General features: G+C 64.5%; 1 protein-coding gene across 1 annotated transcript; it reads right to left on the reverse strand.

The window, feature by feature from the left end:
* Positions 1-3,379: 3,379 nt before the first annotated feature.
* RGMA (repulsive guidance molecule BMP co-receptor a) lies at positions 3,380-14,227 on the reverse strand. The gene is made up of 3 exons (XM_040969801.1): positions 14,131-14,227; positions 5,991-6,511; positions 3,380-4,033 (listed from the first exon to the last, which is right to left on the reverse strand). Exons 1-3 carry the CDS (start codon positions 14,210-14,212, stop codon positions 3,380-3,382), a joined length of 1,257 nt encoding a protein of 418 aa, XP_040825735.1. The 5' UTR covers positions 14,213-14,227.
* Positions 14,228-14,591: the final 364 nt, after the last annotated feature.

Consider the following 14,591-nt stretch of genomic DNA (forward strand, 5'->3'; position numbering starts at 1 on the left):
ATCCACCTGCACTCCAGAAGTCGACATGGCCGTGCCTGATACTTGGCGGGAGCGAACACGGCCACTCTGACCCTTTGGGCTCTCTTGCAGCTGGGGAGATTGGGGATTGCCCGGTGGCTGTGTCCTCCCTGGGCCTCCCCACTCCTCCCCACAGCCTGGCCCACCCCTCCTCAAGCTCTGGGCAGCAGGAGGTTGTCCCAGCAGCCCTGGGCCTAGCCCTGGAGCCCCCAACCCAGCCCACTCTGCCTCTGTGTTCAACCTAGAGCTGAGAGGGAGGGTGGGTCTTGGGGCCCCAGCCAGGGCTGCAGCTCCCCCACATCCACTCTTTGGGATCCCTCCTCAGGAGGGGAACCCAGGGCGAGCTCAGCCAGCTCCTGTCACGAGGCATGGACTGTGTGCAGGGCAGGTGTAGAAGCCATGGCTCTCCAAGGATCCCTCTGCCCCCTCCATGTCCTGGTTGGTGTTGGCAAAAGTCCTGCCCGTGGCCCCAGGCTGCCCTCCTGGCCCGTGTGCCATGACCAAGGCTGGCGCATGGTGCACACAGCCCAGTTAGCTGCCTCCTCGGCGGGGTGTCCTGAGCCTGCTGCCTGCCCACAGCCAGCAACGTGGGAGAAGCCCCAGTGTGGAAAAGCTGGGAGTGGAGGGGTGTGGAACGAGTATGGGGTTCTGCTCCACAACTGGGGCTGTGGTTTTCCCGGGAACAAGGGCTTCCGTGGGGTTAATCTAGGCTCCCAAAGAGTGGATGGGGCTGGCTGGCCCTGACCAGAGCACCCCAATTCTTTTGTCTCGAGTCACACACTATGGTGTAGTAACACTGCCACCTGTGTCGCTGGCATCCCATGTGGCACTGATTCGAGTCCCGGCTGCTCCACTTAGGAGCGCGCCCTAGGGCTGTGTGGATGCCCCGCCAGGCCACCTCTCCCTGCCCCCAGCGTGCTTCCCGACCCTCCTGTTAGCCCTGCGAGCTGATGGAAGTAAAAGCCATGCTTATTTTGATGTGAAATATTTTGAAATGCATGCAAGGGAGGGGAAAGTGCATGATGAAGAAGCAGCCTGGATTCCAACATTTCTTTCTTGCATCAAGATAACTCAGAATTCCACTTCCCCAACAGCTTTTCCAAGCGCCCTGACCGTGGCTGGGCTGTGAAACTGCTGGGCGAGGCAGTGTGGGTTCCCGACAGCCACCCACTGCCTTGGACTAGGGGACAGACTGAGCTTGGCGGCCACGGCTTCCTGGCCGGGCTTTGCTGGGGGCCAGGGCAAGCGCATTCCTGGCAGTTCCTGTGCTCAGGCTGGGGGCCCTTGGCTCCCACACCTGGTGTGGCTGTGATAGCCACTGCCTGGGACCACACAGCTCCTGGTGCCACGTTCATGCCAGCTGGGTCCCTGACCTCTCCCTGCCCCCAAGGCACATAAGCACCCTCTCCTGTGTGCCCTCCATGACTCCTGTGGGGCACCAGTTCTCCCACCTGGAGGTCGATGCCGTCAGGCCTTGGTCCTGGGACCAGTGAAGGCAAACGTGCTTTGGTCTCGTCCATCTTGCTGCCCTCCTCCTTCCCCTGGCCCCCAGACCTGTGCTGGGAGTCTGTAAGAACAGAACTCCAGGTTCAATTGGCTATTCATCTGCTTGCAAGTGCCAGGATCCCATACGGGTGCCAGTTCTAATCCTGGCAGCTCTATTTCCCATCCAGCTCCCTGCTTGTGGCCTGGGAAAGCAGTTGAGGACGGCCCAAAGCCTTGGGACCCTGCACCCACGTAGGAGACCCGGAAGAGGTTCCTGATTCCCAGCTTCGGATCGGCGCAAGCGCAGGCCGTTGCACTCACTTGGGGAGTGAATCATCGGATGGAAGATCTTCCTCTCTGTCTCTCCTCCTCTCTGTATATCTGACTTTGTAATAAAAATAAATCTTTTTTTAAAAAAAATAAGTAAATCTTCAAAAAAAAAAATAGGGCTTTAGAAAGCTGCCCCACTTCCAGCCTCCTAGCTCAGCCGGGGCTAGATGCACACACCCACTCCCAAGCATCAGGGTCTGCAGGGCCCCTCCGCTCTCCACTGCCACCTAATGCCCATGGGCCCCATCTAAGCGGCTGGCCCAAAGTCACGTGGCTGGCAGGGTGGCTGGGCAGCCTCTCTCCCACCTCCTGTCCCCTGGTGCCGAGAGCCAGAGGCGAGGTGGACACGTCAGCCCTCGTGAGTCAGCACGGTGGCGGGTGGCTGCAGTGCCTTGGTGTATGCCACGGCCCGTGCCACAGCCGGGTGAGCAGGGGAACTGGCAAGCCCACTCCCTGCAGGCTCCTGGCAGCAGTCAGGATGCAGTAACCTGGCCTCAGGCCTCCAGCTGTGGCTGTGGGGCTCAGCAGAACCCAGGCTGCATGGGGGACTGCCACTGTTAGGTGACTGTAACCTTCACGCATGCGAGCTCACACGCACGTGTCACCACACTCCTGCCCGCAGCACCCCCAGACCCTTCCTCGTGGGGCCAGCCCCCCACGCTGTCCAGAAAACAGAGTCCAACATGCGTCTAGGTAACAAAACACACAACCAACTTTACTCGCCTGCAGCCGCCAATAAATAATTTACAGAATGTACACGCAGCCACGCCCCAGGCCGCTGAGCAGAACGTGAGCAGACGCCACCCAAATAAAGTGCTTCACTTTTTACTTCCAACGCAGGGTGGGGAGGGGCCGGGGACCTCTGGGGGAGGGGGAGCCAGTGTATGAGAAGTCCCCAGGCAGCACTGCGCGTGCTCACGGGCGGGCAGGGGGCGTCTGCGTGGCTTCCAGGTCTGGGCTCAGGGCAGAGGACACTGGGGGCCGTGGGTCTCCCAAGATCCTGCCCCCCACTCCCACATTCCAGATGTGGGTGGGGGAAGGGCAGGGGAGGGGCAGCAGAGGTCAGGGCAGACCAGCTGGCCCTGTCCCCCAGTGCCCTTGCCCCGCCAGAGGGGAAGGACAGAGTGGGGGGGGGTCTGTTCTCAGGGAGACACTTAGAACTAAGCCAGGCGGGAAGGGCAGGCCCACGGCCAGAGGGCATCAGAGTCCACATGGGCCCTCTGGTCAGGTGCCCGAGTCCACGCCACAGTGGCCTGCAGGCCAAATGGTGACAGTACCCTGGTGAGACAGGGCGGCCCCAGGCGGTGTCCCACAGTGCAAGGTGCCCCAGGCTGGGTGTATGTGTGTGCGTGTGTGCGTGCCAGGCCTGTCTCAGTGCAATGCCAGGGCTGGGAGGAGCTGCCGCTGGTGCCAGAGGCTCGGACGGGCTGCTCCGCCTGGCTCGCGGCTCTGCCATCAGCACATCCTTGTCCCGGCACCACGCCGGAGGGCCACCCCACTCTGCCCTGCCCCAGCGGCTGGTCCCGGGCGTCTCTGGGTCAGCTGCCTAACAGGCAGGCAGCAATGGGAGCAGCAGGGCCAGGGCGGCCAGGGGCAGCCAGGGCCCCCGGGGCAGCCGTGGGGCGGCCCCGCCGGGCAGCTCCCGAGTCCTTCCGAACAGGTGCAGCCTGTCCTTGTCGGAGTGCAGTGACTTAACGTCCTCCAGGGCGTAGTAGGCGGCCAGCGTGAAGTTCACGTCGCCCGTGGTCAGCAGGTCGAACACGCAGGCCTGGTAGTACAGGTCCTCCACGGGCAGCTTCTCCTTGCACTTGGCGGCCGCCGTCTCGTACGGGAAGGCCGCGGGGGCCGCGGGGCCGGCGGCCTGGAAGTCGATCTGCTGGCTGAGGGGGCAGCCACGCAGGCAGAGGTAGAGGCCTTGGGCGTCTCGGTCTTCCACGGCGTGTACCACCTCCTCGGGCATGCGGGCTGCGAAGGTGAGATAGCGGCCCACCTGGCGCACCACGATGGTGGTGCCGATATACCTGGCCTGGATCTCCACGTGCTGGCCCGACACCTTCTCGGTGATCTTGAGGCTGTTGGCGCCGTGCCTGTCACCGCCGTTCCGGGAGCCGTCGGCGAAGGCAGCCGGCAGCTCGTCCATCTCGGCCTGGTACACCTTCTGGTCCACGCACTCCTGGAAGCTCTTGAAGATGATGGTGAGCTGCGGGGGGAGCCGAGGCAGGGGGTCAGACGTGGCGGGAAGGGAGGCCCCGCGCCCCACCCCAGGAGGACAGTGTGTGCTCTCGGTAACTCCCCAGAGCAGCAAAGCAGCTCAGCCCTGTATGGCACGAGGGCATCGGGGGCATCGGGGTCCCCCCAGTCCCCTGCAGGAAGGAGGAGGGAGGGGCTCCGGCTGTCATCCTCTCTTCCTCCCCACAAAATCCACTGTCACCGTGGAAGGACCTAGAGCTGGGCCCTCAGCACCCTGACCGTGACGCCCGTCTGTGTGGGATCTGGCAGGGACTAGAGGCCGAGGTGGTGGAGGCTGAGTCTGTGCAGCACCACCCAGAGGGCACCTTCTCCTTCCCTGGCATCCTGCTTACCATGGGCATCAGGGGTGGCATGCATCCTGTTGACCCGAGAGGCCCCACACCCTGGGCCTTGCCAGGGTGCCCTGCTGTGCTGCTCCGTCACACAAATGGTGGCTTCATGTGCTTCCGCCAAGCCTCCTCTGTCCACCCTGTGCTAGGCCACGCCCCGCGGGTTAGGGGCACTGCCCGCTCTCGCCAGTGTCGCTGTCTGCCTCCTGGTGGGCACCGAGGCTGCCAGGGATCAACCAGGGTGCGGAGGAGAACAGAGCAGCCCGGGCAGGCACGGTGTGTGGGTGGGGGAGGGGAGCACCGCCACGGGGACAGGGTCAGGCCCCAGAGGGCCAGGAGGGGCCGACAGGCTCTGGGATACCTGGGGTGGGGCTGACGGTTTCCAGTGAGCAGAGTCTCCTGGGGTGCCGCCTGCCACCCTGCTGTGCCCGTCAGCTCTGCATCTTTTTGTCAACCAGCCTGGGAGCGCCTCAAGGCCCAGCAAGTGGCCCGGGGGCTGGACACCACCACCGAGCTTTGTTGTGTGCGTGGCCATGGCCCACACAGCGCAGCAGGGCCTGTCCACACAGGACAGGTGGGCTGTCCCCCCCCGGCCGACAGTCCAGCAGGGAAGGTGAGTCCCTGGGTTTGCAGGCAGTGCTGTTACCCAAACGTGTTCCCCACCTCTCTGTCTAGGCGGTGACACCGAGCCCAGACTCCATTTGCTACCCCTCCCAGGACCGGCAGGGACAGCTGCGTAGGAGCCCTTCCCGGGGACATCCGTCACTGGCCGTCACAGTGGCCTCAGGCTCTGGGTGGGGCGGACGGATCCACTGCCCACTGGGCACTCGGCCTGGAGCGGACCAGGGCCATGGGAGGGCCCTGAAAAATGCCCTTGGGGACAGTCAGGAAGTGGCCGGGACCGGGTGTGGCAGGCAGCAGGGACAGAAACACTCTTGTGAGCCACCTGGTACAGCCGAGCATGTGGCTTTCCAACAGTTCCTCCAGGGCAAACAGTCGGCCCGCCTGGGAGCCGCTGCACGGCTGGGCGGGCCACGAGAAGGGCCCCCGGCTCCCGTGGCCAGGACCCCTGTGGCTGGGCCTGAATCCGAGGTCATGGGTCAGGGTGGGGGTGCTGCAGTGTGGGGAGAGCCCAGCTGGGTGGCAGGAGAGACCCCTGACCTGGCCCAGGGCTGTGTCCACGCCCGCCGCCTATGGCCGGGGCTCCCGGGGGCAGGCCAGTGGCGCCTTGGGTCAGATGCTGAGCAGGGACACGGCTCGGCGAACTCCAGGGCCAGGCTCTGACCCCAACCGGACGCAGGCCCCATGCCCCTCAGCGCCTCTGCTCAGCTCGCCAGGCTCCCTCTGCTCTCCGAGCCCAGCAGGCGGGCAGAGGACTTCTGGGCTCTCGGGGTTACAACCCGTGTGAGAAGCGCCCTGCACGCCACAGCCCGGGGCTGTGCACACACACGCGTGTGGAGCAAGCACAGAGGCTGCCTCTCCTGGCCACGCCGCCTCAGGCTGGCCTGTCCCCACTCCCAAAGGCTCGCCCGGCAGTCCAGCTCACCGGCCGGACCCCTGCCCCACACCCGTCCTTACCTTGCTGGTGGCGGTGGCCACAGAGCCGGGCAGCACAGGGGTGTTGGTGACCTGCACGTTCAGGTAACTGTTGTCGATGAGTGGCCAGGCGCCCTGCACCTTGCATGTCTGGAAGCGGTCTGTGAACGTCCTGAGGTGCGGGTCCCCAAAGAGGCCGCAGTGCGTGTAGTTGGGGGCGGCCGAGTGCTTGTGGAAGCTCTTCTCGTAGTGGCAGGTCTCGGGGCTGTCCGAGCGCTCCTGGCTGTCGCTCGCCGCCACGGGCGGCAGCGTGCGCAGGCGTGGCTGGGAGGTGGGGCCATCCTTGGAGCAGTTGTGCTGGCTCATCAGGTCCTCTATGCCATGGACGGCCGAGTGGTAGGCCAGGTCGCCCCGGCAGGTGCGGGCTGTGCGCCGTGTGCACAGGGCGTAGGTGCGCAGGGCGGCACAGAACTCGGGGGCCTCCTCCGTGGCCAGGGCGTGGCTGCCAGACGTGGCGCTCCAGAACTCAGAGTTGCACCTGAGGATCTTGCACGGGGAGGCAACTGTGGAGAGGAAGGGGCACGCTGTCAGACGAGGCCGGCTGCTCCCCCGCACCCCCTGACATGCGGCGCGCGCGCGCACACACACACACACACACACACACACACACACACACACTCAGGTTCCCGCAGGCGGCAGTGCTCTGCACAGCCTGCGGGCAGTGCCCAGCTGCCCACGGGATGTAAGTGTTGGGGCCAGGACAGAGCTCAGCAGGTGCTGGCTTCCCCGCCCAGAGGACGCAGCCTCCCTCAGGAGGGCAGGCCATGACCGGCCACTGGACAGCTGTCACCGAGCGGCAGGACCTGGACGTGCTCCTGACCTGTCGGCTTCAGCCGGAAGCCAGGCCGAGGTGTTTGTCATCCGAGACAGTGAGTGCTAGCGGGAAGCACTGGAGAAGGGCCAGCGTCCATGCACACAGCCTCGTTTAGACGAGACCTGGGGCTGGGCTTATGGCGCAGTGGGCAAGCTAAGCTGCTGCCCATGACACTGGCACCCTGCAGTAGACCACGCTGAAGGCCTGGCTGCAAGGCTGCACTGTCTCCGTCTTAAGATTCAGTTCATTTATTTGAAAGGCAGAATTAGAGTGGAAGAGAGGGAGAGATAAAAGAAAGAAATTCCATCCACTGGTTCAGCTTCCAATGGCCAGCACAGCTGGGGTTGGGCCAAGCTGCAGCTGGGAGTCAGGGGTTCCATCCGGGTCTCCCCCATGGGTGCAGGGCCCAAACATGTGTGCCGTCCTCTGCTGCTTTCCCAGGGGGCATCAGGAGGGAGCAGGACTTGAACCATCACCCATATAGGATGCAAATGCTGGGGCAGAGCAAGTTAGGCTGCCACGTGCTACAACACGGGGCCCTGTTCTGCCTCTGCCACACATGTGGGAGATGCAGACGGAGGTCCTGGCTCCTGGGTCAGGTTTATCTCAGCCATTTGCGGAGTGAACCAGCAGGTGGAAACACCAATCTCTCTCGCTCCCTTTTTTTAAAGATTTATTTTTATTGCAAAGTCAGATATACAGAGAGAAGGAGAGACAGAGAGGAAGATCTTCCGTCTGATGATTCACTCCCCAAGTGACCACAAGGGCCGGTGCTGTGCCGATCTGAAGCCAGCAGCCAGGAGCCAGGAAACTCCTCTGGGTCTCTCACGTGGGTGCAGGGTCCCAAGGCTTTGGGCCGTCCTCAACTGCTTTCCCAGGCCACAAGCAGGGAGCTGGATGGGAAATAGAGCTGCCGGGATTAGAACTGGCACCCGTATGGGATCCAGACGCATTCCAGGCGAGGACTTTAGCCGCTAGGCCATCGTGCCAGGCCCCTCTCTGCTTTTCAGGTGAGAGAAGTCCTTAAAAACATCAAGGAACTTGAACACTTTGAGGACCTGGTTAGGTAACAGGTGGGCTCTGCTACCAAGGCCATTGTTTGGGACACTGGTGAAAGTGGAAGCACTGGTGAGCGCCTCCAGCTCCCACTGTGGGGGTCCCCCCAGGGAACCCCAGGGGGAGGGGAGGGGCAGGAGAGGGAGGGACCCCTCTTCCTGGCAGGGGCCCACACAGGTCCTAGAGTTGTGGAGGTTACTGGGGGACAGGATGCATGCCTAGTGCTGACCAGCGGCCCTGACAGGCTCCCTGACCTGGACCATGCGTGGCCAGGCTGCACCATGGCACAGCCTCCGCCTCCCCCCAGGAACCCCTACCTGCAGGGTGCCCGGGGTGTGGCCAGCAACAATCCCCTGCCACCCACAAGCTGTGCCCCTCCTGATGCTGGTTTGTGGCCCTTTCCCTAAGGGGGAAGCAGATAATGGCCCCCCTCCAGCCAGCCCCACAGTGACCTGTCCCCCACCAGTGTGCTGGGACTACCCCAAACTCACAATGTGGGGGTTTCTGAACAATGTGGAGGTGTGCCTTCAGGACACAGGATGTTGCAGGAAGGCGTGCCTCCCCCATCTTCCACACCCTCCCAGGGCCAGGAGAGCTGGGAGGAGCCTTCTCAATGCCATGTGGTGAGGGGATGCAGCCAGGAGCTGCACTGGGAGCATGGGAGACCCCCGGAACCCTGGCCACTGGCTCCTGAGCTCAGCTTTCCAGCCTGCAGCCCCTCCCACCTCCTGGGCTCTCCCAAGTTGGCTTCTGGAAGCTTACAGAAGCAGGTTGTTGGTCACCTGCCCCATCTCCCCACCTTCCCATCCCTTGCCAGGGCATGTTCCCTGCCCCCCGCCGGGGCAGGAGCCAATAGGACAGCTCTGCCCTGCCTTTGACCCCTGTGGGGGATCTACCTGGCCTGGCTTCCCAGGGGTCGCCCTGCCTGCTGCCCCCACAAACCCCATGGCCGCTCTGAGACCAGGACCCAGTGGGTCCACTCCCCGCCCTTGTGCGTGTCAGGGCTGGCCAGTCCCTGGGGGTTGCCCGAAACAGGCCTTCGGTCTCCACAGGGGTCAACCAGCTGCCCCCATATCGCTGCGGTGGTAAGAAGCAAATGCTGGTGGTGTGTGGCCACCTGCTGCGGACCCCAGGGCGTGGGCTTTGCCCGCTGCATTGTTCTGGAAAGCACAAAGCATGGGACACCATGCCCAGCAGCAAACTGGACTCCCCAACCAGGGGCCCAAGGACAACCCTGAGCACGGGGTCTGGAGCAGGCCTCCCAGGAGACTCTGCAGGATGGCTGGCACAGACACAGGGCCTTGTGGCCAGCCTGTGCGCCAGCCCTTGCCATGGACACAGCCCTGCAGACCGCCCCTTTATCTGCACGGGGCCCACCGACCGGAAGGCCCTGCGTGGGGCTGCAAGGCATCCCCAGAGGAAGGGCTCAAGCCTTTGGTCCGGCGTGCCAGCTGCCATGTGAGCAGGCACTGTGCCCTCTGTGAGTTTCAGCGCGGGGAGCTGGCGTGTGATGTCTGTCGGGTGTGCCATGTGTACATGTATGATACATGTGGGCGTGTGGTTTATTTGCTGTGTGTTGTGTGCCCTGTGTATGTGTGCTGGGCGTTGCACACGTGTGATATGTGCTCACATAGACACATGTGGCATGTTGGTGACAGTTGCCTGCCCGGGTCTGCGCAGCCTTCCCAACCCCCACCCAGGCCGGCCAGCTGCCGGTCACCTGCCTCTGGTCACGTCCCTCAGCCATCCGTCCTGGCCTTCCCCACTGCCAAGCTTGGCCACCCCAGGAGGCGCTGCCAGCGTCGCCTTGGCCATATCGCCCGGCACGCCCCTTCGGGGGCTCTGATGCCTTCTGCCCGCCCCAGCTTGCCTCTGGAACACTGCGTGGGCCTGGCTGCCCAGCTGTCCGCACCTGCTCTGGTGTGAGCTCCAGTTTGCTGTGCTGAGGGGGTGGGCCCGGCGGAGGGCAAGACCACACCCTCAGGGCCTGTCCAGCCTGGCGACCCCACCTCACCAGGGACAGAGAAGTGGGGGCCGGCCAGGAGCAGGCAGGCTGGCACAAGGGGGCACCGGGCCAGCCTCAGCCACTCAGAGTCCCCCTTTGAACTGCTAATCAGGCCCAATCTCCCCGATAATAGCATGCTGATTAATGCCCTGTTTGCATAACAAAGCGGCCCAGTTAAACCCCCACCTGCAGAGGCCAGCTACGAGCAGGGCGTCTCAGGAATGTGGGAGCCCTCCCGAGCCTGAGCCGGGAATAAAGACAAGAAAAACCCAATAGACCAATAAATTACTCTCCAGTGCACAAGGCCTCCGCAGCACAGGAGGGCTGGGCAGGGCAGGACCGACCTCCTCTTAAAGGGCCAGGCCTCCCTGCCTGCGGTGTGGCTCTCAGAACCGGCCTAAGTGAGGCTTAGGCAGGAGAGCTGGGAGAGCTAGCGGGAGCGACTGCTGGCAGCTCAGGGCCTGCCCAGACTTCTGGGCCAAGAGACTGCTTGGGACTCTGGTCCCCTCTGCCTTTCTGGTCCTCCCAGCCCACCTAACAGCCCCCTGCCCCCAGCCAAATGCCCTGCAGGGGCCCTGATGGCTGTGCCCCTTTACCCAGGGGACGCTGGGACCCAGGGCCCACGCAGAGCACAGGGTCCAGAAACAACGAACTAGAGGCCACAGCCTTACCCGGGATAGGAGGGAGAGCTGCTCAGAGGAGCGCCTGCTGGCACGTGTGCCCCCTCCAGAGGCAGGGAGCTAGCTCAGATATGCCCCAGCATTGTCACTGGGCCCAGGAAGCATAGTCCCTGGGCATGGAGGCTAGGTGGGCCCAGGCAGGGGTTCACTAAGTCCACTCCCTTCAGGGTGTGGGGATTGGAGCTGCTGGGACCCCGTGTCACTACCGCCTGGAACGCGCCCCACCATCCCAGCGTGCACATGCAGGGGCTTGGCACAGCGCACTGAGAGCAACACGCCCCAGAGCAGGCTGGGTGCCCGCCAGGTGCAACAGTGCCTACCAGGCCTGGCCTGCTGCCGCCACAATGACGGAGAGGAGAGGCATTCCACCCAAGCCAGGCCGGGAATGGCAGCAAGGCAGGGAGCCATCCCAGCCCTGGCTGCAGTCCCCCAGGGCTCCGGGGGCTGCAGCGGGGGGCCTGCTGGCAGGCGGTGTGCAGCAGGGAGGGGGCCTGGGCTGGCCCTGCCAGGTGAAGTGAGGGCAGTGTGGGTGGAGGTGGTCTGGGTGGGACAGTGGATTCTTTTCTATCCGCTGCTTTCAGTCCCGGCTGCTGCACTTTCCACCCAGCTCCCTGTCAACGCTCCTAGGGGAGCAGAGGAGGACTGCCCAGTTCTGGGGCCCCTTTCTCTGCACGTGGACCCGCATGGGGCTGCAGCCTGGTCCGGCCGGCTGTAGACATCCGCGGAGGGAACCCGAGAATGGCACATCCCTCCCTGCCTCTCTGGACTCCACCCTTCCTAAAAAAACAAACCAGGATTTCTCACTTCCCTCGAACAGAGCACAGTGTATTCACAGCACCAAGCCCAGCAGCACGCAGCCGCTCAGGGACAGCGCTACCCCCAAACGGGGCACCTGGGCCAAGGGCAGACACCTTGCCCCGTGGCCGGACATCGCAGTTCCCACGGGGAAGTTCTCGAAGTGCTGAGGGAGTGCCCACCTGGGCTGGCCGCTCGGACAGCAGAGGACGCTGCTGAGCGTTGGCCCTCAAGGTGGCACTCACAGATAACGCCGAGCCTCTCAGAGGACAGCTGGGGCGTCACAGTGACAGCTGCCCGGCTAGCCACACGGGCCCCTGTGTGTTCTCAGGTCTGCCTTTTGGAATTTAATGAGCCAGAAAAAGGTGATTTTGGCACCCACTGGGGAACCGAGGGGCTTGCTGTTTGTGGCAGCCAGGCGCCAGTGCCACCAGCAGGGAGGCCCGGACAAAGGGCAGGGGGATATCCCCTCAAGTGGGACAGGGCTGCAGGGTCAGGATGCTGAGACAGGGCCACGGGGGTCGGGGGCACAGGGACATGGGAACAGGCAGGAGGAGCAACAGGAGGGCGGCCACCAGGAGCCCAGGCCAAGGCAGAGGTCCCAGGTCTGAGGGACAGGACCAACTGTGGTGAGAGCTGGAGCTAGACAAAGCAGGGTGCCCTGGCCCTCCCTGAGGAACGGCACCTCCCACCTTAGGAGGGCCTGGCGCCTTAGCCCGGGGCAACAGGGCGGCGGGGGGGGGGGGGGCAGATGGCTGTCACCCCAGCCCCTCTCCAGTGCTCCTGAATTGATGTGAATTATGTCACCACAGGCAGGACGTCCAGGGCACCCACACCCCCAGGCTTCTGCCCCCTCCCCTCTCCGCTGGCCCTGGAGCCCAGCCACCCCCACCTGCTGTCCTGGGTCATTCCCAACTCCTTTGCCCAAGCCCTAAGCTGCAGGGCGGAAACCCATGCCCTGGTGGCTCTGGGAGGAGCAGAATCAGCCCGCATGGCGGGAGCTCCCGGCCAGCCTCAGGCTGCCCACCAGAGTCCAGGCTGACCCTGGTCCTGCCCACAGCCCCCTGGGCAGCCCTGCCCTCCTCTCAGGCCACGGTCTGCCAGAGGGGTCTGAGGGCTGCCACCGAGTCAGGGACTTGCAGCTGGTCACGCACCATGCACACTGCCAGGAAACAGCCTGGAGACACTCCCCCACCGGGCTGCCACCCGCCAGCTTGGGCAGCGGTGTCCCTTCTTGTCCTGAACTCCAGAGACCACCTTTCAAGCCAGAGTCCCCGTGCCCTCGCCACCTGTCCCCCACCCGCCTAGGGCTGGCATTTGGGCTGAAAATTTCATAACCCACCAGTGTTCCTCACACCACTCCCCACAGAAACAAAGACGCCACTCTGCCGGCCCAGGACCCCTGGCACCCAGCAGGGAGGGGTGGTCCCAAGGGTGTCCATCTCCTCCATGGCTACCAAACAGAAGAAGTGGTTTATCAGGCCGGAGGTGCAGCTTGCCCTGCACCAGGCCCAGGTAACAGGTGAGCTGCACCCTGCCCCCGGCCCAGGTGAACGGCGTGGAGCTGCGGCCGGCCGCAATGCCAGCTGCCCTGGGAAGATGCCATGCTCGGCTTTATTGCTAACTCCTAGGAGAGAACTGCGCCAGCCATGCAGGAATGGGGTGGGGGAAGGCCCTGCAGCCCACATCCACCGCCCCCACAGGCTCAGACGGTTCCCACAGACGGTTCTTTTGGGGACACCCACACTGTCTCTCCACCCACCTCCCACAGGGTGCTGTTGCCTGGTGCCCCTTTCGTGGTACCCAGGGCTCAGGCGCCACCAGGCAGGGCTGGGACCCCAGGGTAAACTGAGGCCTCCTCTCCACTGCCCCCCAACCCGCAGGGTGCTGCACCCTGCCTACGTGTCAGGAGCTGGGACTGCTTGGTTGTGCCAACTCCTTGAAACCCGGCTGGCCGGGGAGCAAAGCAAAGCAAGCCAACCCGAGTCCAATTCAAGTCCCTTCTTGCAGAAGGCGCCGCGGCGCGCCGGGGGCTGCAGCTCCACGCCAGGCGGTGGCGGGGAACCAAACATTTTTTTTTCTCCCCTTTCCTTTTACAAAAAGACAACTGCTGAACCCCGCACCCCAATGCAGGGGGCCGGAGGTCACAGGACGCAAGGGGTGCGGGGCATGAGGCCCCGGGACACAGTTTATTTGCGTTAGGAGCTAGAGAAAACGGGCAGAAAAGGGTTTCATCGGAGTTTGCAGGCTGCGCGCAGCATATGGCAAGGACGAAATAAAGTTTTACGGAACTTTATAAAGAAAACAGACCGGGGATTTAAGGCTCGTGCTTCCCCCCTCCCCGCGAAAGGGGAAAAAAGGGAAGAAGCCGAGCGCCAGGCAGGAACAAACGCTCCTCTGTGGAGACGGCGCCCTTCCCCCAACGAAAACAAGAGGTCCGGGCTGGGAGGAATTTGAAAGCAGCGGGCTGCCAAAAGCGCCGCGAACCACCGTGGGGGACTCATTGGAAACAGATGGGCTTTCTCAGCTTCGACTCCGAAAGGCTCTCCCTTTCGGCTGCAGCCACGACCCCCCGGGGACGCGCGCCAGGCTCAGACAAGTGCCCTCCGGCCGGGGGCTGCCCCGCGTGGGCGCGCGCGGGCCCGGGGCAGGGCGGCCCGGCGGGCTGGGGCCCCGCGCCCGGGCGCCCGGGACGGCGCTCCCCGGCTGCCCCTGCAGCCGCCGGCCCGGGGAACACAAAGGCCCGCGGCCGTGGGGGCGCCGGCAGCTTACCTGCGGGGAGGCTGCAGAGCAGGAAGGCGAGGGTCGGCCAGGATCCCAGGGCTGAGCGTCCTGCCCCTCTCCCCATGCCCATCCATCCAGCTCGGCCTCTTTCCACGAACCTCTCCCTGCAGCAAGAGTGAAGAAAGGCGCCCGCTCAGTCGCGCCGCGGAGCACAGGCCGCTCGCTCCGCCGGCGGGAGCAGCCAGCCGGGAGGCCCGGCGCGCCCCCGCCCCCGGCCGCCGCCCGGCGCGCCCCCCGCCCCGCTCCCCCGCATCCATCACCGGGCCCGCCCCCGCGCGCTCGGGTTTCAGTGCGGCCCGGGGCGCGGCGGCGCCGGCGCTGGGGAGCCGGGGAGCACCCCCATCCTCGCTCGCCCCCTCGGCCGCGCCGCCGGCACCCCTGCCCGGCCCCCTCGGGCGATGCGCTTCCGAGGCGGCCGTCCGTGTGGGCCACCCGCCCCGACCCCCCGC

The sequence above is a fragment of the Ochotona curzoniae genome, unplaced genomic scaffold (genome assembly GCF_017591425.1).
Source record: "Ochotona curzoniae isolate NIBS_2020 unplaced genomic scaffold, NIBS_Ocur_1.0 scaffold_4701, whole genome shotgun sequence".
Taxonomy (NCBI): domain Eukaryota; kingdom Metazoa; phylum Chordata; class Mammalia; order Lagomorpha; family Ochotonidae; genus Ochotona; species Ochotona curzoniae.

What these genes read in the sequence shown, in the direction of transcription:
- RGMA (XM_040969801.1), bottom strand. Translation starts at nt 14,212, where the DNA reads ATGGGCATGGGGAGAGGGGCAGGACGCTCAGCCCTGGGATCCTGGCCG. An exon ending in GCTCTGCAGCCTCCCCGCAG is followed by an intron (nt 6,512 to 14,130) that starts GTAAGCTGCCGG and finishes TCCTCTCCACAG; the next exon opens with TTGCCTCCCCGTGCAAGATC. An exon ending in TGGCCACCGCCACCAGCAAG is followed by an intron (nt 4,034 to 5,990) that starts GTAAGGACGGGT and finishes CTCCCCCCGCAG; the next exon opens with CTCACCATCATCTTCAAGAG.